Source organism: Sus scrofa, chromosome 13 (assembly GCF_000003025.6).
Source record: "Sus scrofa isolate TJ Tabasco breed Duroc chromosome 13, Sscrofa11.1, whole genome shotgun sequence".
Classification (NCBI taxonomy): domain Eukaryota; kingdom Metazoa; phylum Chordata; class Mammalia; order Artiodactyla; family Suidae; genus Sus; species Sus scrofa.
The window spans coordinates 34100683-34128316 of NC_010455.5; the positions used below are offsets into that span (position 1 = coordinate 34100683).

The window sequence follows — 27634 nt, forward strand, 5'->3', positions numbered from 1 at the left end:
CTCTCTCCTTCCCGCAACGCACCCTAGGCCACCGCGTTCCCAGGGGTGCAAATCTACCTCCCCCTCTTCTCCGTAATCGGCTCAGCCAAGTCCCACTGACCTCCACCTCCCCCTACAGTTGAGTCTCCTGGCAAGTGGGTGTGTGTGTGTGGGTGGGGAGGGGAATCCAATCTCCCTTCCCCTCCATCTGGCCCGGTGGACAAAGGGCAGGGGGACCATCTGGTCCCGCCAGGATGGGGGAGGGGCACGCAGTGGCGGTCCCAAGGGGCGGGGGAGGGGCGGCGCTCTGGAGACAGCGGGAGCCTGCGGGGTCTAATTGCATCACTTTATTTCGCAGACCTCCACTCTGTCTCCCCATCCCCCAAACCTCAGAGCAGGAATCTAGCTTGGCTGAGAAAAACCCAGGCCTAATAACCTGGGAAGCTGTGGAATACCCAGAAGGAGGCTGGAAATCTGAGGGTTGAAGGGGTGGTCCTTCCCTTTTGGGGTCATTCCTGCAACCTGTGGGTGAATGAAGTTCAGAGCTGGTGGCACCCTAAACCTGGCAGAGAGTCTCCTGAAAGGGCTGGACCATGGGGTCCCCATCTTCCTAGACATGGGGTGCTGCATGGTTGGGGAGAGCAGCATGTGCCTGTGCAAGTCCTTGTGCGGGGGCAGAGCATGTGTGTGTTTGTGTATGCAGTGCAAAGTGACTGTGTGTGTGTTAGTGTCAGCTCAGAGCTGCATGTACCTGTGTGGTTGCCTCAAGTGATGGATCATATTTGGGAACATAGACGGTTCTAATGTGTAAGCATGAATGTGGGCATGTATGTATCTATGGTCTAAGGGGTGGAGGTAGGGGTGTGTGTGTGCCCAGCAGGGAAGCCAAAGGAGGAGGTGGGAGGTGGGGGGAGGCTGGGAGAAGCCTATAGGAGAAGGTCATCTAATGAATTAATTACCCTCCACCAGATTATGTCCCTTGATTACTGACTTTTTTTTTTGCTTGACTTCACTTTTTCAGTCTGTTACTGAAAGAGAAAGAAGAGGAAAAGACAGACCCTAGAAGACAAGAACCCAGATAGACACACCTGTTGTATGTGCATGAAGAGCAGGAGCCCACGGAGGGAAGGAGAGAATGAGCAAGAGAGAGCCCAAGGCAGGCAAGTGGCCCACCCCCATCCGCAGGGCTGAGCCTCATGCCAGCCCTTTCAGAAAATCCAGCAGCCCTGTGTGCCACTGCTCAGGTTTGTCAAGGTAACAGGGGTGCCCTGCCCCCTCCATGACCAACACCCGGTGATTGGGCAGCTGCTTCAGGTGCTCAAAGCTGGTCTGACCCATGGGGTCCTGGTCTCCATATACAATAAGAACCGAGGTCTAGAGAAAGGAAAGGGAGGCAGAATCAATAGGGGACCTGCCACACCAGCCCAGCTTCCTAGAGATCTGCTCCAGCCCTCCCCATCATTTGTCTCTCCCTGGGGTCACCACAAGTGAGGGAGAGAGACAGGTTGACCCAGAGGTGGTGGGGAGGCATGAATTTGCATCTAGCCCAGCACACAGCCTAGCACAGGGCTTGGCCCAGTAATCTGCTGCCAAGTACACCCAAAGGGCAAAGACTGGTGGTTCAGCTCCTCCCAGAAGCTATCCCTTGGCTACCCAGTCCCCAGGGCTCTGGAAGGGACCCTTCTTTGCTCCTGGCAGGAGCATCTCAGACTCCCTCACAGAGGTACCTTCACTCTGGCATAGTCGGCAGCATTGATTTTGTCAGTGCAGATGGGGGCCACTGGCACATAGCCTCGGAGCTGGGAGTCTGGGGCAGTGAGGAAGAGCAGGGAGTACATGCCACTCAACGATGGGCTGACCACAACTGGGGGGCCCAGGTCCAAGGCATCCACCACAGCTGCCAGGAAACTGCTGGGGACCAGCTCCCCAATAGGGGCAGGGGTTGCTTCCTTGGAGCGCCCCAGACCTGCAGGGATTGAAGTGTGGGAGAGACAGAGGTGATGAGTAGGAGAACAAGGGAGAGAGGGTCCCTTCCTCCAGGAAGTCCTCCTAGGTCAATCTCTGTGCCAGGTGCCTGCAACATAAAGTTTTGCATGCTGCAGTTATTCCTGCAGCAGCTTCGATGTGTCATATCTGTGGCAGGCATAAGGTACTTACCTCCGTGTTTGTGCCCATTTCCCCCAGCAGTGCAGTGTCCTCAAAGAGTCAGGCTCTAAAGCCCAACATGGCTTGATCCCCATCCCAATTCTCCACTTAATATCTATGTGACCTTGAGAAAGTCCCCTCAGCCCTTTCTCCACTGTTCAGTTTCCCCATCTGTTAAAAGGAGATAACAAAAATATCTGCCATTTAAGATTGTTAGGAAAGTTAAGTGAGTTAACTGCTTTAGAGGCACCTGTCCCAGGGCTGGCAGGGTAGATGCCTCCAGGGCAGTGCATGAGGGGCTGGCTCTGCACACAAACCTCCCCTCCAATTAGTCAGTCCCTGCCTTCTGCCAAGGCCTTGAAGTTCAGCCCAACCCACTGTCAGAACCAATCCTGTCCCGGCCTGCAGGTCGGCCCTTGGGCACTGACACCATACCAGCCATGGCCAGTGAGGAGAGCAGGTTGGCCATGCTGCCCCTTTCACACAGAGCCTAAGATTATGACTCTCAAAATATTTTACTTTCAATTGGCTGAGCACCAATGATTATGTGTCAGGTACTGGCCACATACTCACATGGATAATCTCATTTCATTCTCACTAGAGCCAATCCCCAGAATGCCTGTGACTATCTCCCTTTACAGATGAGGAAACAGAGGCTCAGAGACACTGAGATGCTGCCCTAGGCAACTGTTAAAAGCAGCTGGGCAGGGTCCATACCATATCCAGATGAAGACTAGAGAAGCTCAAAGGCCCTTGTAGTGTGCACTGTGCCCTGTCAAGCTAAGAGGTCAGCCTGGCTAGGTCCTCCCAGTCCCCCAGCCCCCAGCCCTCAGTCCCCAGTGAGGCCCCCCACAACCCCTTTCCACAAGCCTGTCCCTGACTGGAGGTACCTGGCAGGTCAATGGCCACAGCCCGGTAGCCAGCCTCGGCCAGCCTGTGCAGCGTGCCCAGGTTCTGCCAGGTCTCGGAGGAGAAGCGTATGCCATGCAACAGCAGCACAGAGAAGCGGGCGGCCTGCCCACTGCCAGGCCGAGCCTCTCGGAAGAAAAGGCTCTGGCCCTGCACCTGGATGGTGCCCTCGTGCTGCTCCACGCCCGCCATACCTGCAGCTGGTGAAGTGCCTGTGGTTCAAGGCCAGGCTGATGAGAAGCCACAGAACACTCTACCCAGGTGAAGTAAGGAGGCTGCCACAGAGAAGGCAGGGGTCCCTTCTGTAGCAGCAAGGAGGCCTCCAGGAGGCTCCCAGAACTCTAGAACATGCTTTGGGGTAAGGAAGACATAGGTGTTATTTCTGCCTCTGCCACTACCATTTAATTAAATGAGGTCAGGCATGTAAAACACTCCTCCAGCGCCTGTTTAGCACACGGTAAGCATAGTAAGTGTATCAGCAGTAAGTAGCTGACTATTTTGCATATCACTCTCTTCCTCTTCCAGGCACTGTTAGAGGTCTTGAGTAAGCCCCGAAGGCTGAATAGGATCGGGATTGGAGTTAAAAAAAAAAAAAAAAAAAAAAAAAAAAGCTATTTTCCGGGGGCGGAAACCGGGGCGCTGAGCTGGGAAAGACTTTGGAGTTCCGGCCCGCGAGCGAGGGACGCGGGGTGCTCAGAGCGCGGCCTGCTGGGTCCAACGCACTGACGCCGCGGCCAGGGGCGCGGTCACCGGCGCCACCAAGGTTTGCTCTGTCCCCTCCGAGGACCTCGATTCTGGCTCGCAGGATCTGGTAGGGCGCAGGCAATAAGGGGTGGGGGCAGACATGGAGAGGGGAGGAACTTCGGGTAGGTGGGGATGGGCTCTAAGGAGGGAGGAGGAGAGGGTCGGGGTGTAGGTCAGGTACCTGGGGAAATGCGTGGGCTCGCGCAGATAGGAGGCCGGCGAGTGCAGGCGGCGACTGAGGCCCAGGGCGGGGGAGCGGCAAAGGGGCTGGAGTAAGGCGGCGGGGATGTGGCTCGCCCGAGGGCGGAGGCCGGGCGGTGCTCCCGGGCGCCCGCTGGTGGTTGCGAGACGTCGCAGGGCTGGTGGGTGCTGCTAGACTCATCTGTCTTCTCAAGGGGCTCTCAGTTTCCCCAAGCCCCTGGGCCCCATGTACCCCAAGCAGCGACCTGCCCCACATTCATACGATGTGACTTGGGAAGGAGGATTACTCTGAGGTCTCATGCCTGCTGCTCCCACACCCCTTCTTCCCCGACCCCTCATCCCCAGCCTTGGCCGCCCAGGCCGAGTTATCTGTCTGGCACACAGTTGAGGCCCAGCAGGTTTGAATGCAAACCTTTGCCAATGTCCAGCCCTGATTGTTTGCCCAACGCCTTCAAGCCTGTTTCCTTGCCTGTAGAATGGCTGTAATGTTTCCTACCTCACAGAGTGCTAATAAGAAGTGAATCCTGCTTGTTGCAGCTTCCCTGTTCCCGCACAGGCAAGGGACAGGTCAAATGTTGGTCACACGTCACCAACCAAGAGAGGTGACATATAGATTCGTGAAGGAGCCAAGAGGCCACCGACCAAGGGTGAGTATTTGTAGGGGTCAGGGAAGTGAGGTTGGGCCGAGACCTGGGGCTGCTGCATTACAATACTAATATCTTGCAGTTAAACAGTGAGGCCTTCGCCCCAGACACACTGTTCTAAGGCTTGACCTGCCGTTAAAGTCCTTAAGACAACCCAAACCAAAAACTGAGCAAGGGTAGAGATACGCTGGTGGGAAGAAGTCGGGGGCGGGGGGTTCTCCCCAGGCTCTCTCTCAGGCCTGAAACAATACGGGAAATCTGGGCGGGGGAGGGAGAGCGGGCCTGCGTGCTTTGGAACGCCGCTCCCGGCGTCCTCTCCAGCGCAGTTAGCAGGCGCGGGACCTGAGACTGCGGACTGCGCAAGCGCGCCGAGGCTCTCCGCCTCCTAGAGCCCGAAGCAGCCCGCAGAGCGGCGGAGGCAGCGCGTTGGTCGCGGCTCTCTTTGGCTGCTGGTTGCTCCTGGGCGGAGCCCGCCCCGCGGTGGCTGGCCGGGTCAACCCGGTCGGCCCGGTGAGTGTCCTCCCGCCGAAGGAGGGGTTGTGCGTGAGGTCAGCAGGTTGTCCGAGAGCCGGCCATCCTTGCTCCGCCCCAGGGCGCCGGGGCAGAGTCCTGCGGGAGGGGCCGTGCTGAGGCGAAGAGTATGCTTGTTTGTCATCATCGGTACTTGAGGGTCTGAGTGTACCTGTGTGTCGGTGTGGTGTGTGTCATTGTTCCTGTGTGCCTGTGTTGGTTGAGAGGCGGAAGGGAGTGTCGGTCTGTTTGCCTGCTTCTGTCTGTGTATGTCTACTGTGTGTATTTATGTGTGTGTGTGATTTTAAGGGTGTATATATTTCTGTGTATTTCTGAGGGCTGTGTTTAGGTGTCCGTCTGCTTGTGCATGTGTGCTTCGTGTGTGCGTGTGTGTGTAGTTTTAGGGTTGTGTGTGTGGCTGTGTGCTTGAAATATGAGAGTCTGCATGTGATTTTGAAAACATCAGTGTGTCTGTCAGCGTTTCTGATATCTGCCTGTGTGCATGGTTTTAAAGGTGTGTATTTCAAGGTATCAGTTGTGCACAGGCCCATGCGTATGCAAGGAGGCTGTGTGTGTGTGCAGAGAATAGCTTGTACACAGGAAAAGACTTTGGGGGCGAGACTCTGTGTGCACCTGTGTACACCTGTGTGTCGTTGACCTGTATGCCAAGGACCTAGCTCGAGTACAGCTCCTCTCTCCTCTCCCTCATTTCTGTAATGTACAGTTGTTTGAAGCACAGCTGCCTGGTTTGCCATAACAATGGCCAAAGTCCTACCCATTTGTTCTTACCCAGCAAGGTGCCCTGTGTCCCAGGCCCATCAAAGGAGAGGTGCAACAAGAATACTTTGCCTGATAGGAACCTAGGGTGCTGCGTTGGAGGTGTGCAACGGAGGCTGGTTGTGGGTCAGAAGGAAAAGAGGACCCAGCTCTTCCTCCATTCAGCTCTGGTTCTCCATCAGCCCCAGAGGGGCTGCCACTGCCCAGTCACCACCTGACCCTGGAAGGGGGATCGGCGTGGGAGACATCCCCAAAGCTTCTGGAAACAAGGCAAGCCTATTCATTCTAGATTCAAGAAATGATGACAGGACAGCTCCTGGTGAAGTCCACTCTATTTTTGAAATCTTACAGGAAGTTTGTGAGGGTACCCTTGAAGTTATCTCTCCCATTTTATAGACAAGGCAGGCATACAGCCAGGGATTGGCAGAGCAGAGAGTTCCCATTGTGGCCCAGCCGGTTAAGAACCCAACTAGTATCCATGAGGATGGGGGTTCGATCCCTGGCCTTGCTCAGTGGGTTAAGGATCTGGCGTTGCTGCAAGTTGCTGTATAGGCCACAGATATGGCTCGAATCCCGTGTTGCTGTGGTGTGGCATAGGCTTGCATCTCCGATTCAACCCCTAGCCTGGGAACTTCCATGTGCCACAGGTTTACCCCCCCACCCCAAAAAAAATAGAGGAGTTGGCAGAGGAGAGTCTCAAAGGCAGGGCTAACTGCTCTGTCTGGGTTCTGGTTCCTGAGGGCTGTCTCCTGGGCTGGCAAAGGAACTAGACTTGAAGAGTCCATGAAAGAGGCCATTTGGTGTGAAGCTGGGAGTAGGGGGCAGTTGTCTCTCCAGCCTCCATGCCGCCCTTTTCATTTCTAGGTGTGCCATGCCCTTCCCTAGCCCCATCCTCCCTCATGCCTAGGCATTTCCTCAAGGATATTCTCCATGAGTTCTCCTCCCACTTGATATCAGCTGGGGTAGAGCATTAAATATTGCTATCAATGGTAAAACAGGTTCTGATTTTAGCATTAGTATGTACAATGTGATGAAAAGAACCATTTTTCCAAACAGGCTGTCAGTGAGACATCACTTTACCCTTTGACATCTTTCACCTTTGAGGACCCTCACCACTCTGTCCACCAGTTCATTTGTCACCTCTCAGCCCTGGTTTCCTCCTTAGCAAACTGAGTGTGGCCTGGTGGTTAGGATCCCTGCTCTGGGCTCAAGTCCCAATTCCCCTACCTGCTACTCTACACTTTGGGCAAGAGAATTTACCTCTCTGAGCTTCAGTTTCCTTATCTCTAAGAGACCTATAATCATATCTGCTCTCTAGCATTCCTTTATGGATTCAAGAGTCATTACATGTGACAGGCCAAGCACAGAGCCTGGCTGTCAGAAGCACCTGGTGGATGGAAGTGGTTTTAGCTGGCACGAGGATGATGGTGGTCAGTGATGCTGGGAGGACATCTCAGATGCTCCTCACACTGTGGAGTATCTGAGCCCTTGCCCTGGAATGGTTGAGTGTGAACCCTCAGACCCTTGCCCAGAGCGGGGGAAAGGACAAGGGCTGAGTTTTTCCTCTGCTGGGAGCTCCGGGGTGGGATTTGAGGAAGAGATCCAGGTGGCCTTCTGGGGACTCAGTCCTACCCTCTTCTCCTTTTCCTCTCCTCCTCCAGACTGTGGTACAGTCCTCAATGAGCCGGTCCCAGGTAGCCCTGCTGGGCCTGGGCCTGCTGCTTATGCTGCTACTGTATGTGGGGCTTCCAGGACCATCTGAGCAGACCTCCTGGCTCTGGGGAGATCCCAATATCACGATCCTGGCTGGTCTCACCCCTGGCGACTCCCCCCTTTTTTACCGCGAGGTGCTCCCCCTCCACCAGGCCCGCAGGTGGGTGCTGACCCCAGGGTGTAGTAAAAAGACTAGGCCCAAGGAGAGCCCCTGTGTGGGACCCCGCCAGCTTATCTCAGGGTGCTCTCTGGGAGGGCAGTGAGAGAAGCCTAGGAAGAAAGAATGGTGGGCCACTCCCAGACCCTCAGGACACACACTCCCCTGTGTGCCTACAGGGTGGATGTGGTGCTGCTCCATGGAAAGGCCTTTAACTCCCACACGTGGGAGCAGCTGGGCACGCTGCAACTGCTGGCGCAGAGGGGCTACCGGGCCGTGGCCCTTGACCTCCCAGGTGAGAGCCACCACCTCTGGGTCTAGGAAGGTAATATGTAGCAGGGACAAGGGGGCAGCATCCCAAAGAGGGGAGCTGGAGGGGTCGGAAGGCCCTAAGGTGTGGCTGGGGAATATCCAGACCCCAATGTGTGGACAGGCAGTGGAAAGTCACAACACAAAAAAGGTCTGTTTTTATTTTCTACCTCAAAAACTACAGTGTGGATTGTTGCATGTCCCAGAGCAGTTAGAAGTGTGACCTGCTTTACAAGCAATTGCATGAGGAGGTCTCACTGTACCTTTGATGTCAAACTAAGTAGTTTTTGTTTTTTTCAACCTTAGAAATGATTTATGCTATTATTCTTGTCATTAAGAAAAAAATCAAACAGGAGTTCCCACTGTGGTGCAGCAGATCAGCGGTGTCTCTGTAGCACCAGGACTCAAGGTCTATCCCCAGCCTGGCACAGTGGATCTGGCGTTGCTGTGGTTGTAGTGTAAGTCACAACCGTGGCTTGGTTCTGATCCCTGGCCCGGGAACTCCATATGCCTTGGGGGAGCTCAAAAAGAAAAATAAACAAAAACCCAAGAGCGCAGCCCTCAGAGACCCAAGCTGTGTTTCTCTTTTTCTCATGAGTCTAAGCTGTTTTGGGGTGCCAGTCCCTCCTTGGGTGTTTACACACCTAGACAAACATTATATACGGGGTTGGTGTGGTGGAGGTTATAAACATAACTGGTGTCCTGCCTTCTCAGCACATCTATTTACAACCCAGTTTTCTTCTCCTCTACCATATCTCATGGATCACGACAGGCACTAGGACCCTCCCTCGCCATAGTGTGTGCCATCAGAAGGATGGACAGGTTTTATCTGGTCATTCCTTTACTGGGGCTGTGTAGGCTGATTTAGAGTTTTCGGTATCAGCTGAAATCCTCAAGTTAGGAAATTGAAGCATCTTTGACCTTGTAGGCAATAATTTCTGTAGGGTAGACATCAAGGACAATTGGACACTTATCAGAAAAAAATTTTTTTGTCTTTTTTGGCTGCCCCTCAGCATATGGAATTCCCCAGCCAAGCTGTGGTTGCGACCTGTGCCACAACTGTAGCAGTGCTGTATCCTTTAGCCCACTTTGCTGGACCGGGGATCAAACCTGCGTCCTGGCACTGCAGAGACACCATTGATCCTGTTGCATCACAGTGGGAACGCCTCAAATTTTGCAACAAATATTATGTTACCCTTCAAAAATGTTGTATGGACTTATCCTCCAATCAGTCCTGTATGAAAGTGTCTGTTTCTCCACATATTCCCTAACATTGTGCATTATCAGTCTTTTTATTTTTTCTTTTCTTTTTTCTTTCTTTGTATTATCAGTCTTTTTAGTTTTGACAACATAATGAATGAAAGATGTTCTTCTAGCAGCTCTATCACAAAACATTACAAAAAAAAATAACTGGGAAGTTTGGGGTAGCAGATGCTATATGCCACTGTTCCCCATCTCTTTTCCCCCACTGTGGTGGGCAGGAAATAATGACCTCTTTCCCAGCCTCCTTCAGTGGGTGCTTTCTGCTGTTCCCAGGTTTTGGGAATTCGGCACCTTCAAAGGAGGCAAGCACAGAGGCGGGGCGGGCAGAGCTGCTGGAGCGAGTGTTACGGAACCTGGAGGTGCAGAATGCCGTGCTGGTGAGCCCTTCCCTGAGTGGCCGCTATGCTCTGCCCTTCCTGATGCGAGGCCACCACCAGCTGCATGGATTCGTGCCCATTGCACCTGCTTCCACCCAGAATTACACCCAGGAACAGTTCTGGGCTGTGAAGGTACTGGGAGGAGGGTCTCCAACATCCTGGCTTCCTGTCCCTGGTTGAGGCATAGAGGGAAAGGGACTCGGGTTTTACCTGGAGGATGCATGGTCCCATCCTTGATGTAGATGGAAGAGATGGGGAGCTTAGGGAAGATGTCCTAAGGAGGGGCTTGAGGGTCAGTCTGCATCAGGCCCCAGGATCACAGCCTCTTGCCTTGCCCTGCAGACCCCGACTCTCATCTTGTATGGGGAGCTGGACCGCATCCTGGCTCAGGAGTCACTGCAGCAGCTCCGCCACCTGCCTAACCACTCTGTGGTGAAGCTGCGCGACGCAGGCCATGCCTGCTACCTCCACAAGCCACAAGACTTCCACCTCGTCCTCCTTGCCTTTCTTGACCATCTGCCTTGAGCTTACCCACTGCCCAGGCCCAGGCTTGGCCTAAGCTTGGAGGGTCTGAACCAGTCCTCACCAGGGAAGCAGTCCCTAGAATTGGAGGGCAGCAACCAGAGGACCAGGCCCAGTTAGGACCTCTCATTTCATCTCAGAGGCACAATAAAAAAGAAAACAAAAATTTTTGTTATGCCTTGGGAATGATAGGTCCTATTTCCTGATGTTGCTGCAGGTGGGGTGGGAGCTAAGGGCAGGTCTGGGACTGCTTTGGGGCTGAGAGCTGGAGGGAGTGCTTTTCAGTAGCTTGGGAAGGCTAAGGACATGGGCTGCTCATAGACGGCCAGCGTTACCACTCTGTAACTGAGTTTCCTCATCTGTAAAATGGGCATGATGGTAACACCTAGCTCAGGAAAGTGGTTTTAGGATTGAATGAAATGTCTGGGTAAGCAGAGCACTTGATCACACAGGAGTGGTGACTGACCACTGGGACTGGTGGGAAATCCAGGGTTTGGCAGCTGAGCTGAGTGAGCCAGGAATGCAGAACCTATGGCCAGTGAGCATGATGTGTAAAGGTGGGGACAGGGAATGTGGTTTAAAAAGTAGCATAGTGTGGGGGTGGGGGGGTGTTTCTTTCTGTACCCCTCCTGAATTCTTTCAGCTAGACTAGCAATAAAATTAACACAAAACAGGAGTTCCTGCCATGGTACAAGGGGATCAGTGGCACCTCTGCAGCACCAGAAGGCGGGTTCAATCCCCAGCCCGGCACAATGGGTTAAGGGATCAAGCAGTGCTACACCTGTGGTATAGGTCACAACTGTGGCTTGGATCTGATCCCTGGCCCCTGGCCCAGGAACTCCATATGGTGGCCAAAAAAGAAGAAAAAATTACACAAAACAGATTAACAGGAGGAAGAGAAGCAAATTTTAACTTAGTGCAAGGTCTTATAGAGATGAGACCTACGAAGTGGACAGAGCAGCCAGCTTTTATACTTGTTAGACAAAGAAACAATAAATTTGTGAGGGCTTGACAGAACAAAGAAACTTTTGTTTTGCTTTTTAGGGCCGCACCCGCAGCATATGGAGGATCCCAGGCTGGGGGTTCAATCAGAGCTACAGCTGCCGGCCTACACCACAGCCACAGCAACGCAGGATCCGAGCTGTATTGGCAACCTACACCACAGCTCACAGCAACACCACATTTTTAACCCCCTCAACGAGGCCAGGGATCAAACCCACAACCTCATGGTTCCTAGTCAGATTTGTTTCCACTGTGCCACAACAGGAACTCCTGGTTTGGTTTGGTTTGGTTGCACTTGTAGCAAGTGGAAGTTCCTAGGACTAGCCATTGACTCCAAGCCAAAGCTGTGACCTACCCCCAGCTGCAACAACTCTGGATCCTTTGACCCACTGCCCTGAGCCTGGGATCGAACCCACACCTCCACAGCAACCCAAGCCACTGCATATTCTTAACCCACTGTGCCACAGCAGGAACTCCTGAAAACTTGTATTTTGGATGCTTGATTAGTAAAGAATATAAACAGTTTGGGCTTGAAGGTGGTAAAGCAACAAGGGGTTTGGAGTTTGCAGTGTGGTGCAGTGGGTTAATGATCCACCTTGCCTCCGGGGAGGCGCTGGTTTTATCCCCTGCCCTGTGCAGTGGGTTAAAGAACCACCGTTGCTGCAGCTGTGGCGTAGGTCACAGCTCCAGCTCAGATTCAATCCCTGGCCTAGGCTTAGATCCTTGGCCTACCACAGGTGCAGCCGAAAAAGGGATGAATAAAAAAGATTTGTGCAAACAGGCTTAGCCTGAATTCCCTATTTCTGGATTAATAAGGTACACTCCACATGAAAGAAGTATAACTTTTGCATGAGGGATTTATTCCCTGCTTTCAGGAAGACAGAAAGGAGGGTCAGAATGTGCCTCTTGCATTGGACATTTCCTAAGTAACTTTAATTCAAAATAACGTGCTCTTGAGGGAGTTCACACTGTGGCACAGTGGGTTAAGGATCTGCTGTTGTTTCTGTGGCGGCACAGGTTCAGTCCCTGGCCCAGGAACTAACTTCCATATGCTGTGGGTGCAGCCATTAAAAAATGCCATTGAGACACATTTTGGGGTAGCCTGCCCTGGGCCCCCAAAATAGATTGTTTTGGAACCACCAAGCTTGCTTGCGCCTAGAAATGTATAGGTCAGCAGCCTAGACTTAAACCCCAGGAGGGCTGGATGAGCCCTTACCCTCCCCTCCCAGCCTGCCTCCTCTGTGCCCAGAGGTTGAAGTCTTCAACGCACCCCTCCCCAAGCTGATTCAGCCTCTGGAAATGTACAAAGGGCAGCTGGACACATTATAACTGTGTGCAACATGTGGGTGGCCAGTGGGACGCCTGTGCCTCTTATCTTCCCTCTCTGGTGGCTGCAGAAGTGCCAGAGAGCCTGGCCCAGGGTCAACCAAGAATGTGCCACATGTTTGCTTTTGTGCAGTTTCCCACCTCCCATTCTGTCACACAGTGTCACGATTACATCCTCTCACAGTGCCATCCTCTGTCACACCCAACCACCATCTCACATTGTCATACACAGTCCCCCACTGATACACACTTAGATTTGCCCACACAGTAGCACAATCATATACATGCCCATTTATCCTTCATTCCTGGCTTGCTGCCTGCTCTGTGCCCTGCCAGGGACAGAGTCCTGCGGGTACACGGGCCAGCCCCCTAAAGCTCACAGATATTAACCAATAATCCACCGCCTCTCCACACAGGAGGCAGAGGCAGTCAGGGAGGCGGCCCCTGAGTTGCTGAGGCGTGAAGAGGGGCGAGGTAGAAACTCGCGGAAAGGAGTTTTTGGCCAGCCCCAGCACGACTTTGCAGGGCTGCACCCCGAGAGCAAGAGGGCAGCTGCAAGGTTTCGGGTCAGTGCCGGCCCTCCTCCCTTCGGGCACTATCGGGAAGTAGCAGGGGACGAAACCAGCTGCCTAGGGCCAAAGGCGGGGCCTGTTGGGCAGGAGTGAGCCTGCGGGGGGAGGGCGAGGCGGAGCTGGCGGGGGTGGCAACTGCCACAGGGGCGGGCTCCTGAGTCTGATCCTCGGGTAACTGGCCCAGGCTGGAAACTGGGGCGGGCAGAGACGCCCGCGCTGAATGGGCCTTAGCGACTAGAGCGGCCCTGATTCGCAGTCTTCGGTCCCGCCCCGCTATTAGAGTCCGGCCACGTGGTGGGCGGACCTGGGCAATTCTGAGCCTAAGACCTCAAAAGACCCCGAATTCCACCGAGAGTCCCCAGGCGGGTGCTGAGAGGCAAGCGCGAGTTCGAGATCGGAAGAGAGCGAGGTGCGGCGCCCTGGACAGCGGTAGAGGGGTTCCCTAGATTGAAATCCAGGCTACCCGGATAATTTTTTTTGAGGGGGGCGGGTGGGAGTCAATATCTGGGTCCAAACCTGGCTCAGCTACTCTCTAGCTGTCTCTGAACCTCTTAGCTTTTACCCCTGTATCGTGGGCAGAGACACGAACTTCATGGAGCTCTTTAGGGGATTAAATAAGGAAATGTGTTTTGAAAGTGGCCAGCACAGCTCCAGAAAAAGAATGGGAGCGCTATGACGGCGGGTGGGGCTTCGAGACAGGGTGTCCTCTCCCTGTGGGACGATCGGGGTACCGCTCTGAGGAGGGGCTGCGTGCAGATGGAGTCCATTGGCCTCAGCGGCGGAGCAGGGTAGATAGCCGCTTGCTTTGCCCCCACCTCACCACGGCAGGGCAGCGCCATGGCCAGCAAGGGTCGCGAGGGCGAGCACCCATCCGTGACGCTCTTCCGTCAGTACCTGCGCATCCGCACCGTCCAGCCTGAGCCCGACTACGGTGAGAACGCGGCCTGTGGTGGGGCCTCAGGGGCGGGGGCTGTGCTCTAAACCGGGAGTCAACCTCTATCACCCACCTGAGCTAGATCTGCAGCCTCGAATGGCGTCTCCCCACCTCTCTAGCTATTCCCTAGGTCAACAGACTGCTCAGCAGCCCCTCCTGGCTGTGGAGGGAGTTTCCCTGGAGGCTGAGCTGCTCCAAAAGTTACTCCTGATGGTTAAATAAGGAACAGCTTCACCTCAATCCCCAGGACTTGGAGTGGAGGAGGGGAGGCTGGGGCAGCAAGGGAAGAAGAGGCTCCATGAAGCCTACTGGGGCTGAACAGAGGCCATGGCCCTTAAGGAATCAAGCTTGATGGCTGGGAACTGTGTACCTGGGCCCAATCCATATCCCCTGGTCTGTGATTTACCAGCTGGGAGGCAGTGTGAGCCTCATGTCTCTGAGCTAATTTCCCCATCTTTAAGGAAGGTGACGATGACACCTGCTTTTCACCCTGGACTTCCCATCTGGCCTTCCACAAAGGGTCTTCTTCCTTGGGGACAGAATGCAAATGTCTCTGAGGGATGTGGAATTGTGTTAAGCCAGGGGTCTGCTCCTCTCTCTGGATGTGCCACCAGTTATGCCTGGGAGGTGTGGGGAGACAGAAGAAGCAGTGAGGCTCTCTGTGTCCCCAGGGGCTGCTGTGGCCTTCCTTGAGGAGAGAGCCCGCCAGCTGGGCCTGGGCTGTCAGAAAGTGGAGGTGAGCCTGCGGCCCTGCGTGGAGAGCGGAGTCGGGCCCTGGGCAGCTCCTCACCCTGCACTGACCACCTCTCCTCCTGGCCCTCTCCAGGTGGTACCTGGCCATGTGGTGACCGTGCTGACCTGGCCGGGCACCAACCCCACACTCTCCTCCATCTTGCTCAACTCCCACACAGATGTGGTGCCTGTCTTCAAGGTGTGTGTGTGGCGGGGATGGAACAGCCCTTGGGGACAAAGGTGATGCAGACCCCTCTCATTTGACTCCAGGGAGCCCATGGTGCTGGACTTTCAACCTCATAGGATTTTACTCCACTCAAGTAGTCTCTGTCCATTAGCCATTCCATGCCAGGGGTGGCATGGGGGAGAGGGGGTGGTGGAGGTTGGAAGGCAGAGAGAGGGGTGGCTATCGATTGTCCTCTTCAGCCTGTGGTGGGCTCCTAAGGCACCTGCTCCCAAGCAGGGCCACAGTTGAGCAGAGTGGATTAATGACTACATTTGGGGCTTGGGTCCCTCTTCCTGCCCCCAGGAGCATTGGAGTCATGACCCCTTTGAGGGCTTCAAGGATGCAGATGGCTACATCTATGGCAGGGGCGCCCAGGACATGAAGTGCGTCAGCATCCAGTGAGTTTCCTTCATTCCCAGTTTCCCCACTGGCCTGTTGGATTGACCCAGGACCCAGGTACGATTGGAGAACCTCAAGGCCGAGGAACATCTTGACCTCTTACCTTGAGTGGGAATTCTTAGTATGACCATTGCCAGGACACAAGGACAGAGACTTTCTGGAGTCACCTGCTAGGCTGTGGCAGAGCAGGGCCCAAGGCTCCAGCCTGCTTGCTCAAGCACTGATGGCTCCCCCAGCACCTAGCCTATACCCTCTCACTGCCCCTCAGGTACCTGGAGGCTGTGAGGAGGCTGAAGGTTGAGGGCCACCATTTCCCCAGAACCATCCACATGACCTTTGTGCCAGGTAGGAGTAGCTTGAGGAGGGGCACCTTCACAGATGGGGAGAGTGTGTTAGGGGTACCCGCCTCATCTCACATCCCTGCTGCTTTTATAGATGAGGAGGTTGGAGGTCACCAAGGCATGGAGCTCTTTGTGAAGCGGCCCGAGTTCCAGGCCCTGAGGGCTGGCTTTGCCCTGGATGAAGGTGAGCAGATTGGCAGGCCACTGAGTGGCAGCAGGTGGCTAGTAGTGGCTGGGCCGCTTCACCCTCTGAACCCGTTTTCCCTCCTCAGGCCTAGCCAGCCCCACTGACGCCTTCACTGTCTTTTACAGTGAGCGGAGCCCCTGGTGTGAGTATGCCCTTGGTGGAGTGGTCATTGTGCAGATGAGAAACTAGGCCAGAAGGGAGAGAGGGCCTGCCAAGGGTTCCAGCAGATAGGGGCTGAGTAGGCCTTGAACCCAGGGCCTCTGCCTCCCAGAAGCTCTTTCCTGAGCTTCTAAGGGAGGCCCTAACCATGGGCAGAAACCAGCTGTACATCATGTGTTCTGGGGGTGGTGGGCAGAGCTTGCCAGAGGAAGACCTAGGTTCACCCAAGGACTGGTCGCTTTTCCAATCCTCCAAATGCTGAAGACTCCCCCTTCCCTCTGCATTTCCCAGGGCTAAGGGTCACGAGCACTGGGAAGCCAGGGCATGGCTCGCGCTTCATTGAGGACACAGCAGCAGAGAAGCTGGTATGTGGTTCATGGGGAGGAAGTTGGGGAGTTCTCTGTCCTGGGGCCATTCTCACATGCAGTGTCACACTCCTAGCACAAGGTCATCAACTCTATCCTGGCTTTTCGGGAGAAGGAGAAGCAGAGGTGAGGCAGCCTGGGAAAGGGTGTGGGGCTCTGGGAGGCAATGTAAAAGAGGAGGGAGGCTCAGCCACCTTCCTTTTTGCTCTTTCCCCTTGATGCTGCTGCCCCCAGGCTGCAGTCAAACCAGCTGAAGCCGGGGGCTGTGACCTCCGTGAACCTGACTATGCTAGAGGGTGGCGTGGCCTATAACGTCGTTCCTGCCACCATGAGTGCCTGCTTTGACTTCCGCGTAGCACCGGATGTGGACCTGAAGGTGCCAACTCCACCTGGGTTTGGAGGAGGGGGCCTGGGTCCCCAGCTCTGTCCTAGAGGCTCAGGGAGAGCCTGAAGGGTGAGCTCATCTCCCTTCTTGCAGGCTTTCGAGGAGCAGCTGCAGAGTTGGTGCCAGGCAGCTGGCGAGGGGGTCACCTTTGAGTTTGTTCAGGTATGGACTGGGGATTTATGTTGGGAAGGCTGTGAAAGCTGGGGAGCCTGGGCTTGCTGAGTGTGGCACTGTAGGAGTGTACGCTTGCTGTGCCTACGTGCATCCAGGCATTTCTTTGGCTGTGGGAGACATGTTTTATTCACCGACAAGCATTAGTTGTAGAGGCTACTGTTGGTGCTGGGGGATATTGGGAGTGAAATTAGATGAGTTCTTGCCCTCATAGTCCTTATAGCATGAAGGAAAGAATAGACATGAATCAAGGGTATATATTACTTTTATGTAATATGAATGCATGTGGTCCAGGAAAGGGTTGACCTTCTACTGTGAGAGCTTGTAATTTGGGTATTTGACCACTTTTGAGAGATCTGGGAGCACCATCCTGAGGAAGGGCCACTTGGGCTAGGCTCTAAGGAAGGGATGGGAAGTTAATGGAGGGCAGAAGGTCCCAGATGTGTGGCTTTTGAGGGTCTGTCACTGGGCTGGGCAGCTGGAGGTCTGGGTAGGTATGTGTGTGCGTGTGTGTTTGTGCACACATGCACTTGTGCATGGTGTTAGTAAGAGACCACCTATGAAGACTAGGGCAAGACACCCAGGCCCTGTCCTGACCCTGTCATCCTTCTCCCTGCAGAAGTGGATGGAGACGCAAGTGACATCTACTGATGACTCAGACCCCTGGTGGGCAGCATTTAGTGGGGTCTTCAAGGATATGTGAGCATACTGGCCAGCCCTCCTCTCCCCCCTTCCACCTTTCCTTTGCCTCTCCCCTCCACATGCACCAAGGTCTGTTTTCCCTCTGCAGGAAGCTTGCCCTAGAGCTAGAGATCTGCCCTGCTTCCACTGACGCCCGCTATATTCGTGCGGTGAGCTATTTGCACTAGGGTGGGCGCTGGGGTGGTCCTGGGTGCTGGCCTTCCCCCAACAGCTCCCCCTTGCCCCCTGCAGGCGGGGGTTCCGGCTCTGGGCTTCTCACCCATGAACCACACACCGGTGCTGCTCCATGACCATGATGAGCGGCTGCATGAGGCCGTGTTTCTCCGTGGGGTTGACATATACACTCAGCTGCTGTCTGCCTTGGCCAGCGTGCCCGCACTGCCCAGTGAAAGCTGAGCTCCAGCGCTTAGGACCCCTCTTCCCTCCTGCCCAACAATAAAGTCTGTGTGGACAGGGCCCACTTCTGAAGTACTAACAGCAAGATGTTTATGGAATAGGAGTTCAAAGGTAGACTTCAGAGTCATACTTCAGAGATGAGGACCATACATACACCATGGTTGTACCTGCTGCCCCAGCATAATTAAGAGCAACTTTTTGAGCCTCCCCAGGACCCAAGGGTGGATTATACCATGCTCAAGACTGGTTCTGAGGATTTAGTGTGATGAGCAACAGTACTTCACTTGCTGCTCTGAAGATTAAGACAGTGAAGGTGAAGCAGCTCATCTGTGGAGCACAGAAGAATCAAGCAGTCATGCAAGTAAAGCAGTGCCACCACTGCATCTCCCCAGGCCCTCTATAATTGGGGGACTATACAATCTAGAGCAGTGATGCTGGCCAGGCACACCTGGAACCTGAACTCAGGCCAGAATGCAGACTTCTGGGTCCTGACAAGGATGTCTGGGATTCCTCCCTGTACTCATCAGCCTGCCCTGTCTGGCAAGCTTTGCCTCCGTGCACTCCTCATCTACTAGGTCCCCTTGCACTCCAGGGCCCTATTTCCCACACACCATCATCCAGGGAAGGCTAAAATCTATTCCCACACGAAACGAAGGGACCAACCCCACCTGAACCCAAGTTCCAGCCCTGAGATCACAGGCAGAGGCTGACTGACAGATCCTGAGGCAGGTTTATTTGTACAAACACAGGACACCAGCCCCGTATAGACAGCAGCCCAGGGATCACACCAGTCCTTCTGTCCTCACATTGGCAGATAAACACCTCTATTGTGGAGCTTTTGTGGGGGCCTGGGCACCTTTGGGAGCCGAGGCTGGAGGAACTGGAGCTGCAGCTGTACCTCCAGCTGTGGCCTTGGCCTTGGACTGAGCCTTGGCCTGGGACTTTGGCCGGCAGAACCTGAGGCCCTTGGCGATGCGAGCACGAGCACGTTTCCCAAGTTTGGGGTGAGCAATGTACGCAAGTCGACTGAGCTTGCGGCTGCCACCCTTTGGGATGTTAGGCTTGACCTCCTTGGGTTTTACAAGAGCCTTGATAGCTTCAGCACGTGCACTCATGGCCTTGGCGTTGTTGGCCTGCATCTTCTTTAGGCCCTTCTTGTTGTGCTTCTTGGCAAAGCGCATATTCCGCAGGAACTTGGGGTCCACCTGGAAGATGGGAAAGGTACAGGTGGGTTAAGTGCAGCATGTAGGGGCCTCCAAATCATTCAGGCTCCAACTGAGGCCTACTGCCAAAGTCTACTGGGAGCTTAGACAGCATCAAGTTAACCTTAAATGCAGCAATACTGTGCCTTAGAAACTACCTGCAGAGAAACATGTACCACCAACCCAAAAGCCATACAAAGAGCACATTTTTCAGAGCTACATGCCCAGAGCCCAGCAGAGCTCAAATGCACATACAGAAGCAAAAAACAAATTTCTACAGCAGGATTTTTGCTGAGTTTTTTTGGAAACCCCCTCAGGACCAACCCCCACCCCCCCAAAAAGTATTAAGCACCAAAGTTAATAGAAGAGATTCACAGCAAACAAGGCAGAACCAGAGACCAGGGGTACAGGGGAGACAACAAACCAGGACCAGGGCTCAATCTTTCTGCTCCCACCCTACAGCCTCAGTCTTCTATGCTAATCCTGAGAAATCCCTAGCATGGGAAGGGACACTGCAAAGCACTGTACTGACCTAGCACTGGATCAGATCAAGGTCATATGGCTGGTCAATGAGCAACGTAAAACTTACAAGGTACTGGGTACACACAGCCAAGGGCATCCCTTCCCTTGAAAAGCTCTTAAGCCAGGGAGATAAGACAACCTGCCCTCAGAAGGCAGGTTACACTTGCCTAGGGGGTTATACCCTGGCCCAGTAAAGGTCAGGCAAAGCTTTACTATGGGCCTGGCAGAGCATGAAGTCCAGGCAAAAGCTGGCTAGGCAGAGAAAAATTGTGGGCTTTGGTAGGCCAAGTAAGATGAAGGACACTTAATAATAATAGCACTCAGGCAGGGGCTGAAGCCAGCAAAGGCTACATGAAAGATCCTGACTGTGCAAATGGAGCCAAAGAGACACACTTCTGTGTGATTCCGAGCACAAACTCACCCCCTTAAGAGATTCATATCGTTGTGATCGGGGTTTCTTGATGCCGTTTCTGTGCCATTTTCGGGCTGTGGAGAAGTAAAGCATTAGGTCAACAAAATAGATTTCCCCCAATAAGACCACTACCCCAGCTGGCAAGCCTGGGAGACTCTCACTCCCTATTACTTTAGATCTATTTAAAAAAACCCTTATGAATGAATGCAAAGCACTGTAGTCATCTCAAGTAGCTTTCAAACCTACAACCCCAAGCGCACAGTAGAAATGTACCCACTTTCTCTGCCCGATCTCCCTAATCCTTGCCAGGATATGGAGCATTGGATGAAGGCTGGGCCAGGAGAACTTACACTGATTATGCGTGGTGTGGTTCTTGGACTTCGCCATGTCTGCACCTAAAGGACGAGAGCCGAGATCAGAGCAGGGGGTCGCTAGGCCGGGCCTACCTCTGCCGCCCTGATCTAGAACGTGGGGCCAGAAGCTAGAATCCGGCTGCAGCACAGATGGCTTGCATTTGCGGCCTCCACCCGCCTCGATCCATTCTCCACGACGCAACGCCAGGAGCCACCCCGACCCCCAACTCAGGTAATGGTGTCTGAAACCAACGCTGCCCCCCGCTTCCCGCGCCGCCAAAGGTGGCGCTTTCCCAAATCCGAGTTCTCTCCCTCTCATTCTCCCCTTAAGAATCCACGAGCACCACCCCTGCCCCGCGGCCTCCGCTCCCCACAGCCATGCAGAGTCTCCCTGCCCTCCCCTAGGCCTCGCGCCCCGCCGCCAACCGGGAATCAAGGATGGCTTTGGATACCGTGCGCCTAGCGCTCACCCGGTTCGGCCGATCCCGAAGCGCCTGGGGCCGGAAGAGAAAGGAAGGCCGCGGTGCAGCACGGGAAATAGGGTCGTCGCGGCAGGAAGGTACTACTGAAAAAGCTTCCTCCGGCGCCGTGAAAATAGGTTCCTAAACTCGGCAGGGTACAAGTCTGATGCGAAGGCGGTGCTTCGAGGTTGGCCTCGCTCCTTCAGGTTTTACCCGCCCCTCTCCTTTTTCCTTCTTTTCTTTCTGGACTTGGGTCCCAGGTCTCATTAAATGTCCTGAACGCAAAGAAAGTCGCTGAGGAATACATGTTAGGAGGGGAGTGCTAGGAGATTTGTATTCTTAGAAAGCACCTCTGGCGGAGTTCTCTGGTGGCTCAGGGTGTAAAGGTCCGGCGTTGTCACTGCTGTGGTCCAGGTCCCTGCTGTGGCGTGGGTTCGAGCCCTGGCCTGGGAACTTCCGCATGCCGTGGGTGCAGCCAAAAAAAAAAAAAAAAAAAAAAAAAAGAAGCAACTCAGGGTACTGCGTGGAGAATGGACTATAGGGAGCAGAGGAGAGGAGGGAGAGTTGTGGGGAGTCTGGTGCAACACATCACAGGGCAGTAATGGCCCCTGGAGTCGCGGGTGCGGAGGCAGTGGGGATTTAGCAGTGGATAAGGAAAGAGATTAGACTGGGCTTGGGATGCAAAAGATGAGGAAGAGGAAGAAGGCCAGTGTAGCTCTTAAGTTTTGGGCTGGAATAAGTAGATGAATGATAGTGCTGTTTACAGAAATAGGGGAGACTGGGGGAGGGACAGGTGTCTTGTTGCTTTGTTTTGAGGGCGCCAATGATGGAGATATTTCTGTTTATTTTCTTTTTAATTTTTTCATTCCCACCCCCTCCTAGATGTTTCTTTTAAGATGCATTAAATGTGATATGCCTGTTGACATCCAAGATGAGTAAACGTTGCCTCCTAATAACTCTATTGCCCTCTTCACCTCTTACCCATACATTTTCCACAGAGCAGTGGGGCCCTGAGGGTACTTTTTAAGATACAAATCAGATCTGGTCACTTAAAGTCTGCAAAGGCTTCCCTTTGCACTGGAAATAAATTCTTTACCGCCTCTAACCTTGGCAGTGTTCTCCTTATCATTCACTTCTCTACAAACCCATGGACCTCTTTCTTTGCTGCCTAGCACAAATACCTGTTCCTACTTCAGGGCCTTTGTACTTGCTTTCTGTTCCTCCAGAACCACCTTCTCCTTGCTCTTTGGATGGTGTGCTTGCTTGGAGAGGCCTCTCTAGGCTGCCCTATCTAAAGTAGAGACCCTCAGAGTTCCCATCATGGCTCAGTGGTTAACAAATCCAACTGGGAACCATGAGGTTTCGGGTTCGATCCCTTGCCTTACTCAGTGGGTTAAGGATCTGGCGTTGCAGTGAACTGTGGTGTAGGTCACAGATGCAGTTCGGATTCCGCTGTGGCTCTGGCGTAGGCCGGTGGCTACAGCTCCGATTAGACCTCTAACCTGGGAACCTCCATATGCCACGGGAGAAGCCCAAGAAATGGCAAAAAAGACAAAAATAAAAATTAAAAAATAGAGACCCTCTGCTGCATCTCTCCAGTTACTCTTTGTCCTCTCATTCTGTTTGCTTCCTTCATAGAACTTTCCTAGACTCTAGTTATGTTTGTGGTTTTATTTGAATTTTTTAAATTAGAGTTGATTTACAATGTTCTGTCAATTTCTACTGTACAGCAAAGTTATACATATATATATGTATATATATACATTCTTTTTCAGCATCACATTCCATCACAAGTGATTAGATATAGTTTCTTGTGCTATACAGGAGGATCTCATTGCTTATCCATTCCAAAGGCAATGGTTTGCATCTACTAACCCCAAACTCCCAGTCCATCCCACTCCCCCCACACTTGACAACCACAAGTCTGTTCTCCATGTCCATAAGTTTGTTTCTTTTCTGTAGACAGTTCATTTGTGTGATTTATTAGATTCCAGATATAAATGATATCATATGGAATTTGTCTTTCTCTTTCTGACTTACTTCATTTAGTGTGAGTCTCTAGTTCCATCCATGTTGCTACAAGTGGCATTATTTTATTCTTTTTTGTGGCTTAGTAGTATTCCATTGTGTGTATGTACCATATCTTCTTAATCCATTCATCTGTTAATGGACATTTATGTATTTATTTATTTTTGCGTTTTAGAGCTGCACCCAGGGCACATGGAAGTTCCCAGGCTAGGGGTCGAATTGGAGCTGCAGTTACTGGCCTGTACCACAGCCGCAGGAACACTGGATCCGAGCTGAGTCTGCGACCTACACCACAGCAACACTGGATCCTTAACCCACTGAGTGAGGCCAGGGATCAAACCCACATTCTCATGGATCCTAGTCGGGTTCGCTGAGCCAGGAAGGGGATTCCTCGATGGACATTTAGGTTGTTGCCATGTCTTGGCTATTGTGAATAGTGCTGCAATGAACATAATGGTGCATGTATCTCTTTTAATGAAGGCTTTGGCCGGATATATGCCCAGGAATGGGATTGCTGGGTCATGTGGTAGTTTTCTGTTTAGTTTATTGAGATACCTCCATACTGTTTTGCATAGTGGTTGTACCAATTTATATTCCCACACTGTGTAGGAGGATTCCCTTTTCTCCACACCCTTTCCAGCATTTGTTATTTGTAGACTTACTAATGATGGCCATTCTAACCTGTGTGAAGTGGTACCTCATTGTAGTTTTGATTTGCATTTCTCTAATAATTAGCAATGTTGCATATATTTGCATGTGCCTGTTGGCTATCTGTATGTCTTCTTTGGAGAAATGTCTGTTTAGGTCTGCTGCCCGTTATTCAGTTGGGTTGTTTTTCTGCTGCTGAGTTGTATGAGTTGTTTGTATATTTTGGAGATTAGGTCCTTGTTGGTTGCATCTTTGGAAACTATTTTCTCCCATTTGTAGGTTGTCTTTTGTTTTTGTTTTTTATTTTTTATTTTGTCTTTTTAGGGCCACACCAGTGGCATGTGCAGGTTCCCAGGCTAGGGGTCAAATCAGGGGTACAGCTGCTGGCCTATACCACAGCCACAGCAACATCAGATCTGAGGCACATTTGTGACCTATGCCACAACTCACAGCAACGCTGGATCTTTAACCCACTGAGTGAGGCCAGGGATCAAACCCTCATCCTCATGGATACTGGTCAGATTCTTAACCTGCTGAACCTCAATGGGAACTTCTGGGTAATTATTTTTTTCTTTTTAGAGCTACACCTGTGACATATGGAAGTTCCCAGGCTAGGGGTCAAATTGGAGCTACACCTGCCAGCCTACTCCACAGCCACAGCAACACCAGATCCAAGCTGCCTCTGCGACCTACACCACAGGTCACAGCAATGCCAGACTGAGTGAGGCCAGGGATCGAACCTGCAACCTCATGGTTCCCAGTTGGATTTGTTTCTGCTGCGCTACTGATGGGAACTCCTGATTTTTTTCTATTATTTTTTGAATCTCTATTTTATTGATTTCCTCTCTGATCTTTATGATTTCCTTCCTTCTGCTGACTTTAGGTTTGTTTGTTCTTTTTCTAATTTTTTTAGGTGGTAGTTTATTTATTTATTTATTTAGTCTTTTTGTCTTTTCTAGGGCCGCACCTGCGGCATATGGAGGTTCCCAGGCTAGGGGTCTAATTGGAGCTGTAGCCACTGGCCTACGCCACAGCCACAGCAAGGCAGGATCTGAGCTGCGTCTGTGACTTACACTACAGCTCACGGCAATGCTGGATCCTTAACCCACTGAGCTTGAGGATCGAACTTCATGGTTCCTAGTCGGATTCATTACCCACTGAGCCACTACGGGAACTCCTTTAGGTGGTAGTTTAAATTGTTGATTTGAGATTTTTCTTCTTTTTTGAGGAAGGCCTGTATCTCTGTGAACTTCCCTCTAAGAACTGCTTTTGCAGCATGCCATAGATTTCGGTTTTTTTTAAATTACTTAATGAATTTTATTACATTTATAGGTATACAACAATGATCACAACCAAATTTTACAGCATTTCCATAGCAAACCCTCAGTGCATCCCCCTACCCCACAACGTGTCATTTGGAAACCATACGTTTTTCAGTCTGTGAGTAAGTATCTGTTATGCAAAGTTCGTTGTGTCCTTTTCCTAAATTCCACATGTAAGTGATAGCATTTGACATTGGTGTCTCATTGTCTGACTGACTTCACTTAGCATGATAATTTCTAGGTCCATCCATGTTGCTGCAAATGCTGTTATTTCTTCCCTTTTAATGGCTGAGTAACATTCCGTTGTGTGTGTGTACCACATCTTCTCTATCCACTCCTCCATGTTGATGGACATTTAGGTTGTTTCCATGTCTTGGCTAGCATCCCATAGATTTTGAATGGTTGTGTTTTCATTATCATTTGTCTCAAGGTATTTTTGAATTTCCCTTTTGATTTCCTCGTTGACCCATTGTTTTTTTTTTTTTATTTAAAAAATTTTTTAGGGGGAATTCCTGTCGTGGCTCAGTGGTTAACGAATCCAACTAGGAACCATGAGGTTGCAGGTTCAATCCCTGGCCTCACCCAGTGGGTTAAAGGGTCCGTCATTGCTGTGAGCTGTGGTGTAGGTCTTAGACGCAGCTCGGATGTGGTGTTGCTGTGGCTCTGGCATAGGCCAGCGGCTACAGCTCTGATTAGATCCCTAGTCTGGGGACCTCCATATGCCACGGGTGCAGCCCTCAAAAGACAAAATAATAAATAAAAAAATTTTTTTATTATGATTGATTTAGTCTTCTGTCACTGTACAGCAAAGTGACCCAAATATAAATATATATACATTCTTTTTCTCACATTATCTGCCATCATGTTCCATCATGTGATTAGATATATAGTTCCCTTTGCTTTGCAATAGGATCTCATTGCCAGTCCACTCCAAATGCAACAGTTTTCATCTACTAACACCAGACTCCCAATCCATCCCACTCTCTCCCCCTCCTCCCTGGCAAGCATGAGCCTGTCCTACATGTCCATGATCATTTTTGTTTTGTAGATAGATCATTTGTGCCATATTTTAAGCTCCACATATAAGTGATATCATATGGGGTCTGTCTTTCTCTTTCTGACTTACTTCACTCAGTATGAGAGTCACTAGTTCCATCCATGTTGCTGCAAATGGCATTATTTTGTCCTTTTTAATGGCTGAGTAGTATTCCATTGTATATGTACCACATCTTCCTAATCCATTCATCTCTCAGTGGGCATTTAGTTTGTTTCTATGTATTGGCTATTGTGAATAGTGCTGTGATGAACATACAGGTATATGTATCTTTTTGGCTGAAAGTTTTGTCTGGATATATGCTCGGGAGTGGGATTGCTGGGTCATAAGGTAGTTCTATATTTAGTTTTCTGAGGTATGTCCATACTGTTTAAAAATATGGAACATTTCACAAATTTGCATGTCATCCTTGTGCAGGGGCCATGCTAATCTTCTCTGTATCATTCCAGTTTTAGTATATATGCTGCCAAAGTGAGCACCCCATTTTGGTTTTTTATTAGCATGTTGTTTAGTCTCCAGATAGACTTTTTTTTAATCATATCTTTTCCTGTGGTTGATTTCTCGTTTCATGCTGTTGTGGACAGAGAAGATACTTGAAATAAATTCTATGCTCTTAAATTTCTTCAGGTTAGTTTTGTGCCCCATTATGTGTGTTAATCCTTGGGAATGTTCCATTTGCACTTGAAAAGAATGTGTATTCTGATCTTTTTGGATATAATGTCTTGAAAATATTATTTAGGTCTAACTTTTCTATTGTGTCATTTGGGATCTATGTTGCCTATTGATTTTCTTTTCTTTGTTTGTTTGTTTGTCTTTTTAGAGCCGCACCCACAGCATATGGAAGTTCCTAGGCTAGGGGTTGAATTGGAGCTGCAGCTGCCAGCCACAGCCACAGCCACAGCAACACGGGATCTGAGCCACATCTGTGACCTATACCACAGCTTATGGCAATGCCAGATCCTTAACCCCTGAGAGAGGTCAGGGATTGAACCTTCATCCTCATGGATACTAGGTGCTCATTATCACTGAGCCATGACAGGAACTCCGCCTTTCTGTCCACAGGATCTGTCTACTAATGTGAGTGGGTGTTGAAGTCTCTTACTATTATTGTATTCCCATCAATTTCTCCTTTTATGTTTGTTGGTATTTGTTGTATGTATAGGGTGCTCCTATATTGATGAGTGTAACATCTGTTCTTTGAATTGATCCTTTTATCACTAAATAGTGTCCTTCTTTGTCTTTTTTTATGGCCTTCATTTTAAAGTCTATTTTTTCTAATGTGAGTATTGCAACTCCTGCTTTCCTGTCTTTTCCATTCGCATGAAATATCTTTTTCCACCCACTCACTTTCAATTTGTATGTGTCTTTTGCCCTAAGGTGCGTCTCTTACAGGCAGCATATTGTAGGCTCTTGTTTTTTTTATCCAGTCTGCTACTCTGTCTTTCTTTTTTCTTTTCTTTTTTTTTTTTTTTGCTTTTTAGAGAC

At 51.4% G+C, this 27634-nt stretch overlaps 4 protein-coding genes across 24 annotated transcripts; 2 read left to right on the plus strand and 2 right to left on the minus strand.

Annotated features, from left to right (window-relative positions):
- Nucleotides 312–4091, minus strand: ABHD14B (abhydrolase domain containing 14B). 4 transcript variants are annotated; one of them, XM_005669623.3, is made up of 4 exons: nucleotides 3959–4091; nucleotides 3015–3245; nucleotides 1707–1945; nucleotides 312–1353 (listed from the first exon to the last, which is right to left on the minus strand). In XM_005669623.3, the coding sequence occupies exons 2-4, from the start codon at nucleotides 3223–3225 to the stop codon at nucleotides 1174–1176; spliced, it is 630 nt and encodes a 209-aa protein (XP_005669680.1). In that variant the 5' UTR covers nucleotides 3226–3245; nucleotides 3959–4091; the 3' UTR covers nucleotides 312–1173. The 4 variants fall into 4 exon arrangements, with proteins under 4 accessions (XP_005669680.1, XP_020924534.1, XP_005669679.1 ...); XM_021068875.1 differs by having other exon boundaries at nucleotides 3015–3841; nucleotides 3959–4066; XM_005669622.3 differs by having other exon boundaries at nucleotides 3015–3384; nucleotides 3959–4018.
- Nucleotides 3677–11271, plus strand: ABHD14A (abhydrolase domain containing 14A). Of its 16 annotated transcripts, none has more exons than XM_021068482.1 (7): nucleotides 3677–3844; nucleotides 4535–4625; nucleotides 5926–6179; nucleotides 7571–7782; nucleotides 7959–8074; nucleotides 9625–9860; nucleotides 10071–11271. In XM_021068482.1, the coding sequence occupies exons 4-7, from the start codon at nucleotides 7589–7591 to the stop codon at nucleotides 10251–10253; spliced, it is 729 nt and encodes a 242-aa protein (XP_020924141.1). In that variant the 5' UTR covers nucleotides 3677–3844; nucleotides 4535–4625; nucleotides 5926–6179; nucleotides 7571–7588; the 3' UTR covers nucleotides 10254–11271.
- Nucleotides 13437–19002, plus strand: ACY1 (aminoacylase 1). 2 transcript variants are annotated; one of them, NM_213896.1, is made up of 15 exons: nucleotides 13512–13559; nucleotides 13979–14081; nucleotides 14756–14820; nucleotides 14911–15015; nucleotides 15346–15440; nucleotides 15710–15786; nucleotides 15877–15966; nucleotides 16055–16111; nucleotides 16420–16493; nucleotides 16570–16619; nucleotides 16728–16869; nucleotides 16972–17040; nucleotides 17669–17748; nucleotides 17840–17900; nucleotides 17983–18207. In NM_213896.1, exons 2-15 carry the CDS (start codon nucleotides 13988–13990, stop codon nucleotides 18145–18147), a joined length of 1224 nt encoding a protein of 407 aa, NP_999061.1. In that variant the 5' UTR covers nucleotides 13512–13559; nucleotides 13979–13987; the 3' UTR covers nucleotides 18148–18207. The 2 variants fall into 2 exon arrangements, with proteins under 2 accessions (XP_020924186.1, NP_999061.1); XM_021068527.1 differs by having other exon boundaries at nucleotides 13437–13559; nucleotides 14756–15015; nucleotides 17983–19002.
- Nucleotides 18859–21160, minus strand: RPL29 (ribosomal protein L29). 2 transcript variants are annotated; one of them, XM_005669562.3, is made up of 4 exons: nucleotides 21089–21160; nucleotides 20634–20678; nucleotides 20293–20357; nucleotides 18859–19352 (listed from the first exon to the last, which is right to left on the minus strand). In XM_005669562.3, exons 2-4 carry the CDS (start codon nucleotides 20668–20670, stop codon nucleotides 18972–18974), a joined length of 483 nt encoding a protein of 160 aa, XP_005669619.1. In that variant the 5' UTR covers nucleotides 20671–20678; nucleotides 21089–21160; the 3' UTR covers nucleotides 18859–18971. The 2 variants fall into 2 exon arrangements, with proteins under 2 accessions (XP_005669619.1, NP_999115.1); NM_213950.1 differs by having other exon boundaries at nucleotides 18868–19352; nucleotides 21107–21143.